The 23,341-nt window shown below is 40.7% G+C and overlaps 1 protein-coding gene across 1 annotated transcript in view; it reads right to left on the minus strand.

Moving 5' to 3' along the window:
- The window catches only part of LOC137368711 (SHC-transforming protein 3-like), a 253,126-nt gene extending 233,239 nt beyond the window's left edge, over positions 1–19,887 (minus strand). The window contains exon 1 of the mRNA XM_068028882.1: positions 19,345–19,887. Within this exon, the coding sequence (XP_067884983.1) occupies positions 19,345–19,887 (543 nt within the window). The remainder of the gene's footprint in view (positions 1–19,344) is intronic.
- Positions 19,888–23,341: the final 3,454 nt, after the last annotated feature.

Genomic DNA, 23,341 nt, shown 5'->3' on the forward strand with positions numbered 1-23,341 from the left:
AGTTTCTATAGATACTTAAAAAAGAAGAGTTAGCAAAGTGAGTGTTGGTCCTATAGAAAGTGAGTGTGGAGAATTAATAATGGATAATAAGGAGATGGCAGATACATTGAACAGATAGTTTGCATCGGTCTTCACTATTGAGGATACAAGTAACATCCCAGTATTATCTGTAAGTCAGGAAATGGGAGGGAGGTACTCAAGAAAATTACAATCACCAGGGAAGTGGTACTGAACAAATTGTTGGAGCTGCGGGCTAACAAGTCCCCGGGTCCAGATGGACTTCATCCTAAGGTGTTAAAAGAAGTGGCTAGTGAGATAGTTGATGCGTTAGTTTTAATTTTCTAAAATTCCCTACATTCGGGGAAGGTTCTGTTAGATTGGAAAATAGCGAATGTAACTCCTTTATTCAAAAAGGGAAGGAGACAGAAAGCAGGAATCTACAGGCCAGTTCGTTTAACATCTGTCTTCGGGAAAATGTTAGAAGCTATTATTAAAGACGTTATAGCAGGACATTTAGAAAAATTCAAGGTAATCAGACAGAGTCAATCAGGTTTTGTGAAAGGGAAATGATGTTTAACCAATTTATTGGAGTTCTTTGAGGGAGTTACATGTGCTGTGGATAAAGAGGAACTGGTGGGTGTACTGTACTTAGATTTCCAGAAGGCATTTGCTAAGGTACCACATCAAAAGTTACTGCAGAAAATAAAAGCACATGGTGTAGGGGGTAACATATTAGCATGGATAGAAGATTGGTTAGCTAACAGAAAAGAGAGTAGGCATAAATGGGTCATTTTCTGGTTGGCAAGATGTAATGAGTGGTGTACCACAGGAATCTGTGCTGGGGCCTCAACTTTTTACAATTTATATAAATGACATAGATGAAGGGACCGAAGGTATGGTTGCTAAATTTGCTGATGACACAAAGATAGGTAGGAAAGTAAGTTGTGGAGAGGACAGAAGGAGGCTACAAAGGAATATAGATAGGTTACGTGAGTGGGCAAAGACCTGGCAAATGGAGTATAATGTGGGAAAGTGGTAAATTGTCCAATTTGGCAGGAAGAATAAAAAAGAAGCATATTATCTAAATGGTGAGAGATTGCAGAGCTCCGAGATGCAGAGGAATCTGGGTGTCCTAGTGCATGAATTGCAAAAGGTTAGTATGCAGGTACAGCATATAATTAGGAAAGCTAATAGAATGTTATCGTTTATTGCGAGGGGAATTGAATACAAAAGTAGGGAGGTTATGCTTCAGCTGTACAGAGCATTGGTGAGGCCACATCTGGAGTACTGTGTACAGTACTGGTCTCCTTATTTAAGGATGTAGATGCGTTGGAGGCAGTACAGAGAAGGTTTACCAGATGAATACCTGGAATGGGCGAGCTGTCTCACAAGGATATCACAGCTGTACTGCGGGAGGACATATCAGAGGGGTCATGCAGCGAGGCAATATGAGTGGAGCTCAGGAATAGGAAGGGTGAAGTCACGATGTTGGGGGCTTAACTACAGGCCTCCCAACAGCCAGCAGCAGGTAGAGGAGCAGATATGTAGACAGATTTTGGAAAGATGTAAAGGTAACAGGGTTGTGGTGGTGGGTGATTTTAACTTCCCCTATATTGACTGGGACTCACTTAGTGCTAGGGGCTTGGGTGGGGCAGAATTTGTGAGGTGCATCCAGGAGGGCTTCTTGAAACAGTATGTAGAAAGTCCAACTAGGGATGGGGCCATTCTGGACCTGGTATTGGGGAATGAGCCCGGCCAGGTGGTCGAAGTTTCAGTGGGGGAGCATTTCGGGAGCAGTGACCATAATTCCATAAGTTTTAATATACTTGTGGATAAGGATAAGAGTTGTCCTCGGGTGAAGGTGCTAAATTGGGGCTAATTATAACAATATTAGGCAGGAACTGAAGAACTTAGATTGGGGGCAGCTGTTTGAGGGTAAATCAACATCTGACATGTGGGAGTCTTTCAAAGGTCAGCTGATTAAAATCCAGGAGCAACATGTTCCTGTGAGGAAGAAAGACAAGTTTGGCAAGTTTCAGGAAGCTTGGAGAACACGGGATATTGTGAGCCTAGTCAAAAAGAAAAAGGAAGCATTTGTAAGGGCTGGAAGGCTAGGAACAGACGAAGCACTTGAGGAATGTAAAGACAGTAGGAAGGAACTTAAGCAAGGAGTTAGGAGGGCTAAAATGGGTCATGAAAAGTCATTGGCAAACAGGATTAAGGAAAATCCCAAGGCTTTTTATACATATATAAAGAGCAAGAGGGTAACCAGGGAAAGGGTTGGCCCACTCAAGGATAGAGATGGGAATCTATGTGTGGAGCCAGAGAAAATGGGCGAGGTGCTAAATGAGTACTTTGCATCAGTATTCACCAAAGAGAAGGACTTGGTGGATGATGAGCCGAGGGAAGGGAGTGCAGATAGTCTCAATCATCTCATTATCAAAAAGGAGGAGGTGTTGCATGTCTTGCAAAGCATTAAGGTAGATAAGTCCCCAGGGCCTGATGGGATCTACCCTAGAATAGGGAGGGAGGCAAGGGAAGAAATTGCTGGGGCCTTGACAGAAATCATTGCATCCTCATTGGCTACAGGTGAGGTCCCAGAGGACTGGAGAATAGCTAATGTTGTTCCTTTGTTTAAGAAGAGTGGCAAGGATAATCCAGGAAATTATAGGCCGGTGAGCCTTATGTCAGTGGTAGGGAAACTATTAGAGAGGATTATTCGGGACAGGATTTACTCCCATTTGGAAACAAACAAACTTATTAGTGAGAGACAGCATGGTTTTGTGAAGGGGAGGTCGTGTCTTACTAATTTGATTGAGATTTTTGAGGAAGTGACGAAGATGATTGATGAAGGAAGGGCAGTGGATGTTATCGATATGGACTTCAGTAAAGCCTTTGACAAGGTCCCGCATGGCAGACTGGTACAAAAGGTGAAGTCACATGGTAGCAGAGGTGAGCTGGCAAGATGGATACAGAACTGGCTCGGTCATATAAGACAGAGGGTATCAGTGGATGGGTGTTTTTCTGAATGGAGGGATGTGACTAGTGGTGTTCCACAGGGATCAGTGCTGGGACCTTTGCTGTTTGTAGTATATATAAATGATTTGGAGGAAAATGTAGCTGGTCTGATTAGTAAGTTTGCGGACGACACAAAGGTTGGTGGAGTTGCGGATAATGATGAGGATTGTCAGAGGATACAGCAGGATATAGGTGGATTGGAGACTTGGGCTTAGAAATGGCAGATGGAGTTTAATCTGGACAAATGTGAGGTAATGCATTTTGGAAGGCCTAATGCAGGTGGGAGGTATACAGTAAATGGCAGAACCCTTTGGAGTATTGACAGGCAGAGAGATCTGGGTGTACAGGTCCACAGGTCACTGAAAGTGGCAACGCAGGTGGATAAGGTAGTCAAGAAGGCATACGGCATGCTTGCCTTCATCGGTCAGGGCATAGAGTATAAAAATTGGCAATTCATGTTGCAGCTGTACAAAACCTTAGTTAGGCCACACTTAGAATATTGCGTGCAATTCTGGTCGCCACACTACCAGAAGGACGTGGATGCTTTGGAGAGGGTACACAGGAGGTTTACCAGGATGTTGCCTGGTCTGGAGGGCATTAGCTGTGAGGAGAGGTTGGAAAAACTCAGATTGTTTTCACTGGAACGACGGAGGTGGAGGGGCGACATGATAGAGGTTTACAAAGTTATGAGCGGCATGGACAGAGTGGATAGTCAGTCAGAAGCTTTTTCCCAGGGTGGAAGAGTCAGTTACTCGGGGACAGAGGTTTAAGGTGCGAGGGGCAAAGTTTGGAGGGGATGTGCAAGGCAAGTTTTTTACACAGAGGGTGGTGAGTGCCTGGAACTTGCTGCCAGGGGAGGTGGTGGAAGCAAATATGATAGCGACGTTTAAGAGACATCTTGACAAATACATGAATAGGAAGGGAATAGAGGGATATGGGCCCCGGAAGTGCAGAAGGTGGTAGTTTAGGCAGGCATCAAGATCGGCGCCGGCTTGGAGGGCTGAATGGCCTGTTCCTGTGCTGTACTGTTCTTTGTTCTTTGCAAGATTGTATAGGCTACGCTTGTGTCCGCTGGAATTTACAAGAGTAAGAGGCGACTTGATTGAAACATGTAAGATCCTGAGGGGTCATGACAGGGTGGATGTGGAAAGAATGTTTCTTCTTGTGGAAGAACCTAGAACTAGGGGTCACTATTTAAAAATAAGGGGTCACTCATTTAACACAGAGATGAGGAGAAATGTTTTTCTCTCAGAGGGTTGTGTGCCTTTGGAATTATCTTCCTCAAAAGGCAGTGGAAACAGAGTGTTTGAATATTTTTAAGACACAGGGAGATAGATTCTTGATAATCAAGGTGGTGGAAGGTTATTGGGGGTTGGTGGAAAGGTGGAGTAATCAGTTCAGCCATAAACTTATTAAATGGCGGAGCAGGCTCGAAGGTCTGAGTGGCCTACTCCTGCTCCTAATTTGTATGTTCGTATGTATGTGTGTTCATATATCCTTACCTGGTCTGTGTGGCCTACATGTGACTCCAGACCCACAACAATGTGGGTGACTCTTTACTGCCCTCTGAAAGGAACTGGCGAACCACTCGGTTGTCAAGGGCAATTAGGGATGGGCAGCAGCACCCACATCCCATGAAAGAATAGAAACTTGTCTGAAAATAACTAGGCTGAAATTACTACATAGCTTTCAGAATTTTAACTGAAAACAGCAATATCATTTTGGTACTATAATTAAAAATTAAAGTTAAATTATAAAACATTAATATATGAGTTATTCTTCAAATAAGAGAGTGTCCTGGCCAAAGTCACAAATGATTGACTGTGAGCATGGTTCTTTGTGCCTCCTTGATCTCTGTACAGCATTCACTATGGATCAACCACAACATCCTGCTCCATTTGCTCCTTTCCACAGTTCCGTGAGGTGCCTCATATGGTTCCCTTCCTACCTATCCGACCACAGCTAGCACATCTTCAGCAATGGTTCCATTTCCCATCCCCACACCTTGCCTCCTCTGAATTCCCCAAGGATCTATTCTTGGTTCTATCTTCGTCCCCATTCTACTTCTCAGCAACATGACACCTAGTTCTATCCCTTCACCAATTCACTTCAACCCATCACCACTTGCATTCTGTTACATTATCTGTGCAGAATTAAGTAATGAATGAGTCAAAATTTTGACAACTGAACATCAGGAAGACCAAAGTCCATTGCTTTCAGCCCCCATCTAAGATTCAAACTTCATATCCTATGGATCACTGACCGCTTAACTCCATCTCCACAACGTTGTCTGCCTCCGCCCCTACCTGAGCCCCTCTACTGCTGAAATGCAGTCACACTTTTGATACCTCGAAATTGGATTTCTCCAGTGTCTTCCTGCCAGCCTTCTCTCCTCCACCTTCCATAAATTGAAATTTGTTCACAATTCAGCAGCTTATATTCTTTCCGACTCATCCATCACTCTCATCCTCGTTGACTTACACTGGATCTCTGTCCCAAGCACATTAAAATTAAACTTCTCAATTTTGACTTCAATTCCTTGCATGCTTGCTGCATTCAATCTCTGCAATCTTCTCCAGCCTTACATCTCCTCCTGCACTCTTCAGTCTTCCTACTCTGGCCTCTTCCATATAATGCCAGTCAACACAAGACACTTACAAAAGAGCCATCATATTATTGTTGATGGTATAGTTCCTGTCTTTAGTCCCATAAAGGAATCCCAGGACTGCATACGCCTCAGACTCCCTATTGGAGTTGAAACACTGTCACCATAGAATCTTCCAGATTATATCATTTGTATTTTTATATATATTTGAGTTGTGGTGGGAATGTAGACTTTCTTCATCTTATTCTAATGCAATTGCATCTGTTGTTGCCTATTTATGGAATCCCACTAATTGTAAAATCATAGAATCTTACACGGCAGAAGACCCATGGTGCCTGTGCTTGCTCTTTGAAAGAGCTGTCCAATTTAGCCCCACACCCTACTTTATTCCTCATGACCCTACAAATGAGTCCTCCTGAAGTACATGTCCAATTGCCTTTTGAAAGCTCCGATGGAATCTACTTCCACCACTCTTTCAGGTAATGATTTCCAGATCTTAAATAAACTGCCTGAAAACATTTTTCTTCATTTCCCTTCTAGTTCTTTTGCCAATTATTTCAAACTTATCACCTCTGGTTACTGACCCACTCGCCAGAGGAAACAATTTCTCCCTACCTGCTTTATCAAAACCCCTCTATAAAGGTCTCCCCTTAACCTTCTCTACTGTAAGGTGAATAATCCCAGCTTCTACAATCTCTCCACATAACCGAAGTTCCTCATTCCTGATATTATTCTGGTAAACCTGTTCTGTACACTCTCCAAGTGACATCTTCCTAAAGTGTCATGCCCAGAATTGTGCACAACTCTCCAGCTGAGGGCTAACTAGTGATTTGTAAAAGTTTATCATGACTTCTTTATTTTTATTTATTTTATCGGTTAGCTCAGTTGGACAGCTTGAATATGATGCAGAAAAACGCCAACAGTGTGGGTTCAATCCCCATTGCGGCTGTGGTAGTTCATGGAGGCCTGCCTCCTTGCCTTGCCCCATTACTTGATGAGTGGTGACCCTCAAGCTATACATCACCAACTGTCTCTCTCTAATGGGAAGAGATGCAAACTACAAAGTATCCCATACTCTTTTTTAACTGCCTTATCAACTGGCCCTGCCACCTTCATAGATTTGTGAATATGGACTCCCAGGTCCCTCTGCTCTTGCAACACATCAAAATAGTACATTTGGATTATACTAGTTCTGCATGTTGTTCCTCCCAAAGTGCATCGCTTTACATTTATCCCCGTTAAATTGCACCTGCTATGTATCTTCCTATTAAACCAGTCTGTCTATGTCCTCCTGATATCTGCTACTATCCTGCTCCCTATTTACTACTTTGCCAAGTTTTGTATCCTCCACAAACTTCAAAGTTGTACTCCCTATACTGAAATCCTGATCATTTATATATAAGCAATGGTCCTAATACCAATCCCTGGGGGGAACCCCACTGCATACTTCTCTCTATAGAATAGAATCATAGACTGATACAGCACAGAAAGAGACCATTCGGCCCATCATGCCTATGCCAGATCTTTAGTAGAGCAAGCCAATTATTTCCACTCCCCTGCTATTTTCCCATAGCCCTGTTATTTTTTCTTTCCCTTCAAGTATTTATTCAATTCTCTTTTGTATGTTGCTATTGAATTTTCTTTCACCTCCCTTTCAGGAAGTGCATTCCAGACCACAACAACTTACTGTTCAGAAAATTATTTTCTCATGTCGCCTCTGGTTCTTTTGCCAATCACCTTAAATCTGTGCCCTCTGGTTACTGACACTATTGCCACTGGAAATGATTTCTCCTTACTTTATTAAAACTGTTCACGATTTTGAACACCTCTATCTAATCTCCTCCTAACGTTCTCTGCTCTAAGAAGAACAACACCAGTTACTCCAGTCTCTCCGTGTAACTTAAGTCACTCATTTCTAGTACCATTCCAATAATTCTCCTCTGCACCCTCTCCAAGGTCTTGGCATCCTTCCTAAAGTGTGCTGCCCAGAATTGAACACGATACTTCAGCTGAGGACCAGCCAATGTTTTAATGAGAAAGAGCTAATTAATAATCTTGTGGTAAAAGAACCTTTAGGGATGAGTAACCATAATATGATAGGATTTTACATGATGTTTGAAAGTGAGGTAGTTCAATCTGAAGCCAGGGTGTTAAATTTGAACAATGGAAATTATGAAGGTATGAGGGGCAAATTGGCAGAGGTGGATTGGGTAAATACATTAAAAGGTATGACAGTGCATAGACAATGGATAGTCTTCAAAGAATTATTACATAGTTTACAGCAACTCTACCTTCCTCCAAGGCACAAAAACCCCAAAAGTAAAGGCAGTCAACCGTGGATAACAAAGGAAGTTAAGGATTGTATAAGATTAAAAGAAGAGGCCTATAAAGTTGCCAGAAATAGTAGTAAAACTGAGGATTGGGAGGATTTTAGACTACAGCAAATGAGGACCAAGAAAACTGATAAAGGGAGCACAGAATATGAATGTAAACTAGCAAAAAAAAACCCATAAAAACAGACTGTAAAAGCTTCTATAGGTACATAAAAAGCAAATGTTTGGCTAAGACAAATGTGGATCCATTACAGGCAGAGTCAGCAGAATTTATAATGGGAAATCAAGAAATGGCAGAGAAGCTAAATTATTACTTTGTGTCTGTCTTCACTGAGGAAGATACAAGAAATCTCCCAGAATTATAGATCCAATGGACTAGGGAGAAAGAGGAATTGAAAGAAATTAGAAATAGTAAGAAGGTTGTATTGGAGAAATTAATGGGGCTGAAAGTTGATAAGTCCGCATGACCTGATATTCTACATTCCAGAGTGTTAAAAGAGGTAGCTATGGAGATATTGGATATATTAGTGATCATCTTCCAAAATTCTATAGACTCTGGAATGGTTCCTGCAGATTCGAAAGTCACCCCACTATTTAAGAAGGGAGGGAGAGAGTTAGCCTTACATCAGTAGTAGGGAAAATGTTAGAATCCATTCTAAAGGATGTGATAAATGGACACTTGGATAATAATGATCTGATTGGATACAGTCAACATGGATTTATGAATGGGAAATCATGTTTGACGAACCTGTTGGCGTCTTTTGAGGATGTTACTGAACAGAATTGATAAAGGGGTGTCGGTAGACGTATTATACTTGGATTTCAGAAATTTTTGATAAAGTCCCCTACAGGAGGTTGGTTAGCAAAATTAAAGCACTGTCATGGATTAAGGATTGGTTAACAGGCAGAAAACAGAGAGTAGGAATAAATGGGTCATTCTTGCATTGGCAGGCTGTGACTAGTGGGGTACCGCAAGGAGCAGTACTTGGGCCCCAGCTGTTCACAATATATATCAATGATTTGGATGTGGGGACCAAATGTAATATTTCCAAGTTTGCAGATGACACAAAACTAGGTGGGAATTTGTAGTGTGTGGAAGATACAAAGCAGTTTCAAGAGGATTTGGACAGACTTAGTGAGTGAGCAAGAACCTGGCAGATGGAATAAATGTGGAAAAATGTGAGGTTATCCATTTTGGTAGGAGGAGTAGATGTGCAGAGTATTTCTTAAATGGTAAGAGATTAGAACGTGTAGATGTACAAAGGGACCTGGGTGTCCTTGTCAATAAGTCATTGAAAGCTAACATGCAGGTGCAGCAAGCAATTAAGAAGGTTAATGGTATGTTAGCCTTGATCGCAAGATGATTTGAATACAGGAGTAGTGAAGTCTTGCTTCAATTGCATAGAACCTTGGTTAGACCGCACCTGGAGCACTGTGTGCAGTTTTGGTCCCCTTACCTTAGGAAGGATATTATTGCCATAGAGGGAGTGTAATGAAGGTTCACCAGACTTGTTCCCTGGATGGTGGGATTGTCTCATAAAGAGAGATTGGGAAAACTGGGCCTGTATTCGCTAGAGTTTTGAAGAATGAGAGGTGATCTCATTGAAACATACAAAATACTTAAAGGGATAGACAGGGTAGATGCAACTAAGATGTTTCCCCTGGTTGGGGTGTCTAGAATCAGGGGACACAATTTCAAAATCAGGGGGATGCCACTTAGGATAGAGATGAGGAGAAATGTCTTTACTCAAAGGGTTGTGAATCTTTGGAATTCTCTACCCCGGAGGGCTAAGGAAGCTCAGTCATTGAGTCTGTCTAAAGTAGAGATTGACAGATTTCTAAATACAAATGACATAAAAGGTTATGGGGATAGTATGGGAAATAGGCATTGAAGTGGATGATCAGCCATGATCGTACTGAATGGCAGAGCAGGCTCGATGGGCTGAATGGCTGACTCCTGCTCCTATTTTCCTAACCCTTATTAATCAAAGTGAGAGAGAAGTCTATGCCTTTCCCTCTTAGGTAAATGCCATTATGTGGCTTCAAAATATATTTACTTCACAAAAAGTTAAGCAGTTTTAATCATCTGCATTCAAAACACTTTTAAGATGAAGGCCTGAATTTTATAAGCCCACCACAGGAATCGGCAGCAGGCAAATAAAATGGCGGCACGTCCAAACAGCCACCATGATTCCAAGCATGGCAGCTCATTTAAACAGCCAGGGAAGGCCGCCGCCACCCCCCACCTCCCCACCCCACCGATCACGTGGAAGGGGCGGGCTGTCCATCCCAGGCAAGGGCGTCAGCTGCCTGTGCACAGGTGCTAATACCATTTTTAAAAGCCTGTCAGCCCTACCGGGACATTTAAATATTTAAAGTGACATTGAATTGAAATAAATAAATACATTTCTTTTGCCCCTCTCCCACCCCCAACAATATCAATTATATTAATTATTTTTCCTTTCCCCCAAAACACTTACCTTTATAATCTGACCTCCCCCACCCCTGCAAACTGCACAAACGTTAAACTATAACCCTTCCACCATCCCTACACCCATGACATTCATTTGACCCTGTCAACCCCACCCCCCCCCCCCCACCCCCGTCCCCCTTCCCCACCAGTGATGCACCTTGTTTTTCCGGACCAGGATCTGAAGGCACAGCAGTGCCAGCTGCAGGGGTGAAGATCGTGGCAGGACTTAAGGAGGCAGCGGGACACTTATTTATTTAAGTAAGTTGATTTATTTGAATATTTAATGGCGGTCCCATCGCCGAGTGGAGGGGGGGCTGCCACAAGGCCTCGCCGCCGATGGCAATTTCGGGCCAGGCCCTGCCTGCATCAAGGTCCATGGTGAGCCTCATCTGGGGCAATCGTCATGCCCCCCCCCCCACCCGCCATGAATCTCGACGCTGTGGACTCCATAAAATTCAGCCCGCAGGGTGGGCTTTTTGTTTCTTTTGTGGGGAAGCATAGGATTCAAAACATTCCCCATACCCCACTATGTCACTGAAATTTTGAATTGAAAACTGAGGTTAAGAGCAGGATTTTGCCCCCCCACCCCTCCCCTCCGCACAATGGGACGAGCACTGAGTTGGGCAGGCACAAATATTTGTACTGCCAGCTGGTGTGCTGTCCCATCCCACCCCTGGATCATTTTCCCAGAGGCTGGAAAGGGGGCAGCAGGACTACCCGCTGCAAGCGACATTTTCCAGTCAGCCTCCAGATCCTCCGTGGCTTCGGCGACTAGGCCAGCTGCCTGGCCTCCAGGCAGAAGACCAAGGGGACAGTACTCCAGGCAGCCTTTGAGGCTGTCTCTGCCTGCCTGGTTTCAGCTGCGGTTGCAAGCCACCCTGGAAAGGGGCTCCCCCTTCACAATGGTGGTCTGGCTGCTGTTTCCATTTTTATTTAAAAGGATGGAGAGAGGGCTCTTCGGGTGCCCTGTCTCTCTCATCTGAAAAGGGAGCCTGCTGTTTCTTTCATACTGGAAGGCCTCCTTTTGGAGAGCCCTCCCGCCATCCTTAATTGGACTGTGACCCTGCCCTCAGGCCATTAATTGGCCAGTTCGGGGCAAATCACTGCCGAGTGACCCCCACTTGTCCCCAACATCAGGGTCCCAACCCAAAACTCAAAATCCTGCCCAAAGAGTTGTCATGTACGCATTCTAGAAAACTAAGGTTAGTAGATTCATTTAAATGCAAATAAGATATATTTCTTTCAGAAAATAATATTTTGGGCTGTAGTATGAGTAATTTGAGGCATGACATGTGGTAAGTGTAGTATGCTTGGGAGGAACAGGTGGCTTTGGATTTATGGGGTGGAATCTTATGAATGCTGCGGCGTTTCCAACAGCGGGACTGGAAGTTGTCATAATTTTCAGTCCTGCTGCAAATCCCATTTCGCACGGGGAACACATGCGATCATGCAGCAGGGGAGGCCTTTCATTGGTGGAACATGCCGTCACTGCCCCAAGCACCATGATCGCCACAGATATAAAACATTCTGTGCTTGCAGCCTCAAGGATCAGCAGCCTTCCTTTCATGTATCTTCAGACTAACTTAAATTGAAGCTTTAACTTAAATCAAAATGTTTTTGCCTCCCTTAATTTGTGAAAGTCACCACAAACTTCATATCATTTTCTCTACACCCAAAGTGGTCAACATGGCAGCCAGCAGGCAGCATCCTGCCCCATGGTTCAGTGATGACTCCCTGCAGGTTCTCCTTCAGGCCGTCAGGGAAAGGCGGGAGGTCCTCTTCACTGCAGACAGAGTGCGAAGACCCTCCCGCCTCACCAAGGTGGCCTGGATGGAGGTCGCGAACCCTGGGGTGCAGTGCAGCAAGCGAATCAATGACTTGCTCAGATCAGCGAGGGTAAGTGGTCCTGGAAAGGCTGCTCCATTTATTTCTTCCATGGCTCTGTGTCTTTAAGGCAGAGGGGACACAAGGAATGCATGAGTAGCCTTGGTGCCATTTTAAATGATGAAGATTAGCATTTTTTATGTGATTGGATGTGTCGTGCGAAAGCCAATGCAGAATGAGTGATGTCGATGCATGTATGTAATGGTTGTGATGCATCAATTGCCATGTTATTAAATCTGCACTGCCTGCTGCAAAGCCACAACCAGCGTGAGCATGCTAAAATGGGAGGAGGCGACCCTGACATCAGGCTGCTGACCACAGCTGAGGAGGAGGTGCCAAAAGTCGCGAGACAGGAGGGAGGCAGGGCGAGCAGAGATGGCAAGTCAGGAGCCGCAAAGCATAAGAATGAAGTGTCATCTCTGCTCTTGCAGCTGTATGTGGAAACTGATGGAAATTGTTTGAACTCTTGTGAAGCACATGCTTAAAATGCCTCTGTTTGTGTCCCCACTGCAGCAGCCCGCACTCAAGTGGCAGAACGCCGCGTGGCCCAAGAATCCTCCTCTGAGGAGCAAGAAGAAGCCAATGCCCAGCGGGTGCACCGTCACATGCCTCTTCCTCCACCTCCGCCAGCGCAGATAATCCACACGGTTCACAGGGGAATTTAAGATTAGAATCTGGGTCACAAGCTGGTGTGCACGACAGTGACACATTCCAGCAACTGAGGGAGCATGTGCCAGCCGGGTCCCCTGACAATCAGAGGACTGCTGGGGTCCAGGCCCCTGTGCAGCCCCATGCTCATGATCCTCTGTTGCTATGAGAAGTCAGCCGGATGTGCAGCAAAGCCTTGTGCAAAGTATGTCGGAGATGCCACCACTAGGGTTTTACTCACCTCATGTCTGGGTTTGTGTAGACTAATTGATAGAGATTGGTTACTATTATTAGTCAACCATTCTATTATCATGCAACTAACAGAATGGTAGAAGGTGAACTTGTCTAGTCTAATAATTCCTATGTTCTTAATAGTTCCAAAAGTACCCAGGTGTTAGCAAAGAAGATAAGGCACACACATCATAAACTACCAGAGAGATTGATTGCACCTATCCCACCCGGCCAGCATAGATGTTATTTCCACAAGACATTGAACACACAGATACCCTTCAGATCAACAGGGAAATCAAAACTGCAAATCCCATTAGAACAGCAAGGCAAGTGAATCGTATCCAGCAGACCATCAGAGAAATTAGCAGACAGTGCGTATTAGGCCAGCACAGAGCTGGAACATATTCATCCCACCAGAGCAAAGTTGATAATGAACACACATAAAATACACTTACTAGATACCCAGGATATTAAGATGCATATAACTTATGAGAAGGAGGTGCAGAGCCCCATGCTCTGAACCAGCAAGGAATTCAGGTGCACATAGAAAAGCAGAGTCTATTTTTAAACTGCCTATCGCTTCCAGCAATCATTATTACAAGAATCTTACATACTTAATCAGCTATTAATACATGGTCAGATTAGAACAATATGTTGGCACACCTGAGCAGATCAGACAAAGCAAAGCAACTACAAAATAGCATTGTACATCCACAATAGGGTACGAGTAGTAAAGTGACAGTGAACCCAAATCTGACTTAGACAAGTACATACTCAACTTAGTTGGAAAAACATCCAAAGTACTAACCAGTATTAGTAGGGAAATGGTGATAGGGAAATTGATGGGATTGAAGACCGATAAATCCCCAGGGCCTGATAATCTACATACCAGAGTACTTCAGGAAGTGTCCCATGAAATAGTCGATGCATTGCTGGTCATTTTTCAAAATTCTATAGATTCTGGAACAGTTCCAATGGATTGGAGGGTAGCTAATGTAACCCCACTATTTAAAAAAGGAGGCAGAGAGAAAACAGGGAATTATAGACCGGTTAGCCTGACATCAGTAGTGGGGAAAATGCTAGAGTCCATTATAAAAGATGTAATAGCAGAGCACTTGGAAAACAATGACATGATCGGACAAAGTCAACATGAATTTATGAAAGGGAAATCATGCTTGACAAATCTACTGGAATTTTTTGAGGATGTAACTAGTATAATAGATAAGGGAGAACCAATGGATGTGGTGTATTTGGACTTTCAGAAGGCTTTCGATAAGGTCCCACATTAGAGATTAGTGTGCAAAATTAAAGCACATAGGATTGGAGGTAAGGCACTGACATCGATAGAGAAATGGTTGGCAGACAGGAAGCAAAGAGTAGGAATAAACAGGTCTTTTTCCGAGTGGCAGGCAGCAACTAGTAGGATACCACAGGGATCAGTGCTAGGACCCCAGCTATTCACAATATATATTAATGATATAGATGAGGGAATTAAATGTAATATATCCAAGTTTGCAGATGACACAAAGCTGGGTGGGAGTGTGAGCTGTGAGGAGGATGTAGAGAAGCTCCAGTGTGATTTGGACAGGTTGAGTGAGTGGGCAAATAAATGGCAGATGCAGTATAATGTGGATAAATGTAAGGTTATCCACTTTGGTGGCAAAAACAGGAAGGCAGATAATTATCTGAATGGCGATAGATTGGGAAAGGGGGAGATGCAGCGAGACCTGGGTGTTCTTGTGCACCAGTCGCTGAAAGTAAGCATGCATGTGCAGCAGGCAGTTAAGAAGGCAAATGGTATGTTGGCCTTCATAGCGAGACGATTCGAGTACAGGAGCAAGGATGTCTTGCTGTAATTATACAAGGTCTTGGTGAGACTACATCTGGAGTATTGTGTGCAGTTTTGGTCTCCTTATCTGAGGAAGGATGTTCTTACTATGGAGGGAGTGCAGCGAAGGTTCACCAGACTGATTCCTGGGATGGCAGGACTGACGTATGAAGAGAGATTGGGTCAATTAGGTTTGTATTCGCTAGAGTTTAGAAGAATGAGAGGGGATCTCATAGAAACCTACAAAATTCTAACAGGACGGGACAGACTAGATGCACGAAGGATGTTCCTGATGGCGGGGCAGTCCAGGACCAGGGGCCACAATCTAAGGATAAGGGGTAAGCCATTTAGGACTGAGATGAGGAGAGATTTCTTCACCCAGAGAGTGGTGAACCTGTGGAATTCTCTACAGTTGAGGCCAAATCATTAAATATATTCAAGAAAGAGTTAGATATAGTTCTTAGTGCTAAAGGAATCAAGGGATACGGGGAGAAAGCGTTAACAGGGTACTGAGTTTGGACGATCAGCCATGATTGTATTGAAGGGCAGTGTAGGCTCGAAGAGCCGAATTGCCTACTCCTGCTCCTATTTTCTATGTTTCTATGTGAGAAGAGGGGAACTTTTTATTTCAAGCTTTAATCAGTTTGAACTGTTTTGTTTTCACTTAATTATAAATGGTTAATTACTTTTTAGCACATCAATTACAAATGATCTGCATTTGTATTTATTTATAAATTTATAATTTAGTTAATTAAATAAACTAGCTGATTTATACATCTGGAGCTGTCCTTCAAAGTAAGTTGATAAGAAAATTTGAATCTAACCTTTGTAGCAGTAAAATCACTTACTTAATATGTCACATATAATACTAGTGAGGACCATGGTATTGGTGGCTTAAAAAATGTGTAGCAGAAAAGTTTAAAGTTCCATCATCATGAAATTTAATCATCAGCGTTCTGTGACTGAAAACATACTTGAGACTCACATTTTATTGACTTTATTTATAATAAAATTGCTGCATGAATTTTTTTAAACTATTTACATAAGCTGTTGTTTCGGACAACACAATTCGTAAAATAAAAAAAATACATTGCAAACTATTAACAACATAAAACCATTAGATCAGACATAAGATTAAAGCTGCTAGTATTTATCTGTCACAAATAAAGATGCAGTATTGACACATGGAAGAGATGGAAAAGTATGGGTCAGCTTTGTCCATCTCGCTTAATTAAAACTCTATCCCATAACCATTGAGTATTACTGTAAACAATATTATTTATTTCCCTGAAGCTTTAACTATACAGTTCATACTGCAACAGTAGCTACCGTGAACACCCTCTGATCATTCCAATAAACCTTCCTCTGTTTTATTCATGGTCTATCTTTCAGAAGGTGAACTAAAACACTGGGTGCCAATAAATTATCTTTAAAACATGAGATTTTATTATATAAAAACAGTTAATTTTGCAATCATTTTTAAATCTCACTAGTTTCTGCAGCAACCTTATAAAGTTTATAAATTTTAAACTAAACATGCTGGTACTGCAACAGCATATTTGCACTTTCATTCCTCTTCCTCACATTTCTCCGAACTGGTATTTCCAATAACTTTGAAGCAATTTTTAATAGCATGCAAGTGTTTGTCTTTTTTTTTTGCTAATTATGGAAAATATCATGAATAACAAATGAGTGTGTCCTTTTTACTGTGAGGAATTTAGAAGTATAACCTGAGCTGTGTATACTGCAACATGCCAACCTTTGAGGAGGGTTGAGGGAATATGGAGAGGAACCTTAATGCTCCAGGTCTGCCAGCTGATCTGCATTTCTGCATTCAAAAGATGCTGTACCCTTGTGCAAGTTTGTCTATGCCACTGGCATAAGAACTATGGCACACGAGAAGCCTTGTGGGATTGATACGCAGTTAAAACAAATATGAAATCAGACTTCTGCACTTGAAATATTCCTCAGTAGCAACATGGTCTACGATTCATATAAAAACCAGAAAGCAGAAATCTGAAAGTAAAATGGTATGGAAAAACATATTTTCAAATAGTTTACTCTCATTCCTTCTTTTCTAAAAAAGGCACTTGGGTCTCTATTTTTCAAATTTATTTCATAGCAAATCTGCTGTAATCTAAAAATACAAAGCTTGATATGATGAGATCAAGCTTTACAAGAAAATGGTGGAAAGACTTTTACTCATATGTGTCAATAAAGGTTGTTTATTTCATTGGTGCGTGAAGTGAAGAGTGAACATGAGGCACTAATTAAAAAATGCTCCAAGCAAGAAAGAGAGTTGTTCAATACACAGCCATTAAGAATAGCAGTAATGTTTCATCACTGTGCATGCATTGTATGTACATTCATTGCCTCTTTCACATGAACAGCAGCCAATAGCTTGTAACGATAAAAGAATGACACTCCTGTTACTGACTCCTTCACTTTTTCATGGTTCAAATTTAAAAGAAAGAATGTGGGGCAGAAGTAGTCCTTAAAAGAACATTTCAATATGTAAGGATTTTACAGCAGCTGCTTAAATCTTTAATTCACAATAATATAATTGGCAGAGTAGTATACATTGTTGTTCTTAAATCCTTTACCGTGGTCTCACTGAAATGTAGTTAAAGCCACAGTGTGAACCTCAGTATAACATTCTTTCAGAGGTACTGGAGTTTCAGGTATTTGACAAATTGAACTTTATTTCCTAAATTTTAAAGTATAAAAGTAGTCCTGGAATTGACCAAGCTATAACCAGGTTTATAGTTGTTTTTAAAAGAATTGCACTTACTACTCAGCAGCACAAACAACAAACTTAATTGTATACAAATGCATCTTTCAGCGTTATCTAATTTAGGAACCACCATTTTGAATCCAGTACCAGACAGGAATGAAACAGATCTCCATCAGTTAATGGAAGGGTCTTTCCCATAGTTTATAAATGAGAAGGATGGGGTATTTTCAAATATCATTGTTCATGAAAGAAAAAAAATGTAAGCACATTGATAGTTTGTAATGTTGTTGTCCATTCGGGATGAGAATCTTTTATCAAAATAATCTTTTCTTAAACAATTTGGTTACATAGGGATAGGTCAGCACAAACACATTTAAAGCTTTGTCAGAAATAAATTTCCCTGTACTTTAGTTAATATTTTTACTGAGTACACTTGAGGATCTCCAACATAAGTTTGTATGGTCAGTTCTAAAAATATATACTGTTTTGAACTGTCACATCTTCTGCGATGGATGCAAAAAAACTGTTTAGCAATAGTCCACCCAATTCCTTTTAAATAGGTATTGATTTATATCACTCCAATTAATGTTTTGAAAGCCCTTTATATTTGCCAGTTCTCAAGTTCCTCAAAGATGTTGCTACACATGAAAATCTACCACCTTATATGAGCAGGTTCCTGCAGATTTCTAATATAAGCCGATTTACCTCATGTCCTAGCATGTTTCTGACACATAGCAAGTACCGGTACAGCCATCCCTATTATATCATTTCTGGTTATAAGTAATATTTTGCTTGCCGCACCAATCACATATTACAGGATTCCACAGTTTATGAAATATTTTTCATCTGTAATGATCCCTTTTACACCCAATTGCAGTGGCAGTAACCAGAGTTTGTATTTAGCACTGTATCAGGTTCATAGTTTTATCTTTCTTAGATTATTTTGCTGTTAATATTACATTTTCTTTCTATTTGGTGGACATTTAATTCATGTAATTATGCACAAAAGGTTAAACACTGTTCACTTACACAAACGTAACATTAATGCAAACTGAATTAAATGCAGGTTACAGCTTTTTGCTAGCTAGAAACAAAATGTACTGAGCTAAGTATGGGTCTGTAGCAACAAACGGCTTTTGAGCTAAACAGAAATAGATTAATACTCAGGACTGACAAAAAATTCTTAAGTGCTGCAACATTTTGAAAGAATTTTACAAGTATTATAAGCAGCTCCAAAAGATATTTTACATCATTCACCATTAAATATTACATTGAAAGAAAATTGCTTGGAAATATAAAAAATGTATATATGACCATCTTTTTCAAGACAATGAATTATAAACTGCATGAATCTATGTAATATGTATGGCAAACTTGGAAGTGTGGAAGAAGACTTTTTAACCCAATTTGACACATATGCTTATTGGGATTCAATCAATTGAATATGATGTATAATTTAATATATTTTTATGGGGGTCAGATTAGAGCATACATGTATAATAAGGGTGTGTTAATGGGCTGCTTTGTAATATTTATGGATGATGCATGGGTTTTCAGATAAGACATTTTGAAAGAAAAAAATCAACCAACCTTTACAACGTACGTCACACCAGGTCCCAGGATTTTCTCATTAGAGTGCAGCCACCCTCGTGAGGGTTTATTGACAAAGCTACCACTGTGATTCCAGTCCTCTCCACCCAGGTGAATGTCTTCTACCTTGGCCCTCTTGTCTGTGCTCATCTTGTTCACGTCCTGCTGGGAACACGGAGTGGTAGAGAGAGGGTTACATGTGTCTACTGCTGCTGTAACTGAACTAGGAGTGCTCGAAGTGCCTTGCAGTTTAGAAGCTGCAAGGTCTTTCACTGCAGAGGATAGATTTTTGATGCCCAACAGGCTGCCTGTGCTAGCAAATTTCAAATGGGACATCTTTTGGATGAAGGTGCACAGTGTCGTGGGTCCATCTTCTTGGTCTTTGCGGAGCACCTCCGAAGAGGCTGGGTATGAAGGTGCATCAGATGTTGTCGTCGTCGTAACAGTCGAGCCCTTGCCGTTCATTGATAAGTTGTGTATAAGCTCATCGAATGATGTCACTGAATCATTCCTAAAACGGTTATACTTTGTACGGTGAAGCATGCCCTTCTATCTGATTTTCTGCATATGTGCATCCAGATCTGATGAATACTTAGAATGCGTTTGTTCTACCATAGCAGATCTCTCATAGTACCAAAAGCAACCCGATAAACCCAGGCAAATGAATACCTACAGAAATAAATGCGTCTCTTAAGTGCAGAGGTAAGGGCCTGGCATAGTAGTACTTTGCTAAGACAGAGATCACCGTCCTGCTTAGAGCTGCCAAGCTGCTCGCAGCAAAAGCATGACTCACACAAATGAGAAGATCCTTTTCAACAAAAGGCTCACTGAACACTGCAAATCACTTCCTGTTGCAAAACCATCCACCCACTTACAACACACTAGAACCAATCAATTTTCAAATTTCCCCTTCCGATTTTGATAGAAGGGCATTTTCACTCAAAGCTGTGGAATTTTTTTTTCCCAGAAAGTAAACAGCTCTAATCACCAGAAATTTCATCTTTAGCACAATTATTTCTACTTTTATTTGTTACTGCATTTGACCATCCTGTCATTCGAACTCAGCAAGCCGTACAGTCTTTTCAATGCTGCACACAGCTATAATATACCCTTTACAAAATCCCTGCATATGCCTATGTGGATTAGACAATACAGTAAATGAAAGAAAAGCATCTAAACTTAGCCATGATGGAGAAAATCATAATCCTGTTTTCAAATAGTACAGTAACTGAGAGAAACAGCTTAACTTTCTGCAATGATGTACAATGTGTTATAAAAAGCATAAATTTAAAAGCACCTGTTTCAAATTAGAAAGATCCCACTTCATCTATTTCAAATTTCAAACCAAGCATAGGAAGCTAAAATAAAATACATTTGCTGTGCATTTTCACTCTTTCTCCATCAATTTAGCTTTTAGAAATTAAAATTCTTGAAATACTGTAATGCCAAGACACGATGGCAGCAGCCTCAGCATTTTTCAGGTAATATGGTTTATTCTATTAAAATGAGCATCTCTGGTGCCTGATCCATAAAGCAGCACTGAATAAAGCTTTTCTTTCTTTACCCACCATTTTAGGGACAAGTTCCTCCTCTCCTGCAGAGAAACACCATTAATAAGAGACACAGTGTAAATCTCATTCATAATCTGTACTGCATTAATTTCTCAGCATTTTAACTCATTGCCCAAGCATTTCATTCAAAGAATTAGGCTATAATAGACTCCCACCAGCACATACAAAAAATAAGCATTTTTTATCTTATGAGAAAATGATGTTTCAAATCATTTATTTTTATTTGAATGAAATGCTAAGGGCGCATACCAATAATTCTGTGAATGAAATAGGGCCTTGCTGCATCTGCCAAACGATCCCTTGGGTGCTAATGGTTTTATCCAATAAGAAAGAACCTGGATGACTCATTCAGGATAGGATTTCTGAATAGTGGATTCTTCCATTTGCTTTACAGGTATGTTCCTTTCAAATGTAAAAGATAAGTTAATTACAATAATTTAATAACAAAGGCTTTTTTCGAAAAAAAAAACCATATATATATTAAATTAATAATTGTAGTTGAGTTCAGGTGCGAATTCAATTAGAACAGTTTCCTTCACATACATGTCTATCAACCTCCCCCCAGAAGATGCATCTAACTAGTCCATTCACATCAGCAAAGTGGTTACGTACCATATTGTTCGATTTTTCTGTGATTTGAATGTTAATTATTTTATTCAAAATATCAGATTGCATTACAGATTATTATGGGGAAAAGGGGAAGTGTTTGTATTTCTCAGTCTATGTGTGTAAGATGCAACTTCAAGCTCACAAAAGGTTTTCAGCTCTCTCACATCTGTATCATTTATAAACTGTGTAGTTAGATGTAAGAAGGGCAGCATATTCATTTATTTAGTACATTAGTTATGCATATGAAAGCCCTAAGTAGGGCTATTTTGCCACCATTTAAAAATGACAAATATTTAAATTTGTATTAATAAAAATTGAATAAAAATACCAGTGTATCAGGTACAGAGAATATAAAGCGTCAAATATGCAAAATCGCTTTTTAAAAATTTTACAACAAGCAGAACTATTTAAATAGTGACTATTCTAAAAGCTTTAAAAATAATTAAATAAACAGTTGATAAAGGCAATTGCTAGTGGAAGAAAATGTAAACTTTGATACCCAAAAGCAGAAATATGTAGGTTATTGTAACAATCAGCCACATATTTCTAAATACTGATTTGAAAGCATATCTCCAAATGCAATATTTGCTGTTTAAATAAGATATGGTACATTACCTCTGTTTTGTGACCAAACTAATCCTTTATTTTCTATGGTAATGGGGCCAGAGGTATATCAGAATACTGAGTTCCAATTTACTCAGATCCTATTATCAAGGGGAAAATATGTGTATATGCTCCATTTTGGGTTTTTTTAATAATACCTTTAAAAATTACATGTATAGTTCGTCATACTGATTCATAACAAAATTGGCCTGCATGCCACAAAGTACAAAGGTAATTTAGTGCTCAAAGAGTAATCAGGACTATCACAATTCCTGTTGCTGCATAAATTATTTCCAGAGATAAATAATTAAAGCTGTAGGGAGAGTAAGTGCAGAGGAAGAGGTATAGATTGGTTGCATGTAGGTGTTAAGGGCATTCATTTTCATCCAACCAACGAACAAAGAGAATCCTGCAATCTCAGTCATTCACTGCTGCGTGACTCGCACCACAATGTGGACTGCAGCATACAGGTCTGAATGCAGCAGAGAAAATTTCCCTCATCACCATTAAAGCAATATTTTTCTTAAACTGAAGTACAAGAGTTAATTCATAAAACTTAGAAAAAACACATTATTTAATCCAGTCAAGTGGTATCACCTTCATGCAAATTCTGTTGACTACTGCTGTAGCAATCATATAGCCTGTGTGGCCTATTGGTTTACAGATTGTTCTTTTAATGTATAGTTAGCTACAGAATTAGAGTTATTTTCTTTCTGCTCTGCTTTAAGAAGCTCTTTGTCTACCTTATTAAAAATTCTGAGCAAGAAATCTAAGTGAAACAACTTGGCCTGTCAAAGCTTCAAATACTCATTAGTTATATAATATGTTACAAAGTTACTACAAATCTTTGACTAAACTGTACTTCAAATATTTACAGGTGCTAGCAGATCATTGGTGGCATTGCTCATGGTGAGCCAGAGGATATGTGGGTTTATACCAGATAAATGTGTAATATATTATTGGGGAGGTTGATTTACAGTAATTGAATCAGTCAAATTGTATTTTTATTCTATGCTGTTATTTTGAAATTATTGGAACCATTTGGGGAGTTTAAATTGCAAAGTGATATCCACATTTTTGTGGAAATTGTAACTCAGTGATCTTGATTATTGACCTGGATTTTGAAGTAAAAATAAAAATGATGCAATCAGTGCTTGCCATTATTAAAGAGTAACTCTGACAGCAATTTCCTGTGACCGCACATGCACAGTTAA

The sequence above is a fragment of the Heterodontus francisci genome, chromosome 4, assembly GCF_036365525.1.
Source record: "Heterodontus francisci isolate sHetFra1 chromosome 4, sHetFra1.hap1, whole genome shotgun sequence".
NCBI lineage: Eukaryota > Metazoa > Chordata > Chondrichthyes > Heterodontiformes > Heterodontidae > Heterodontus > Heterodontus francisci.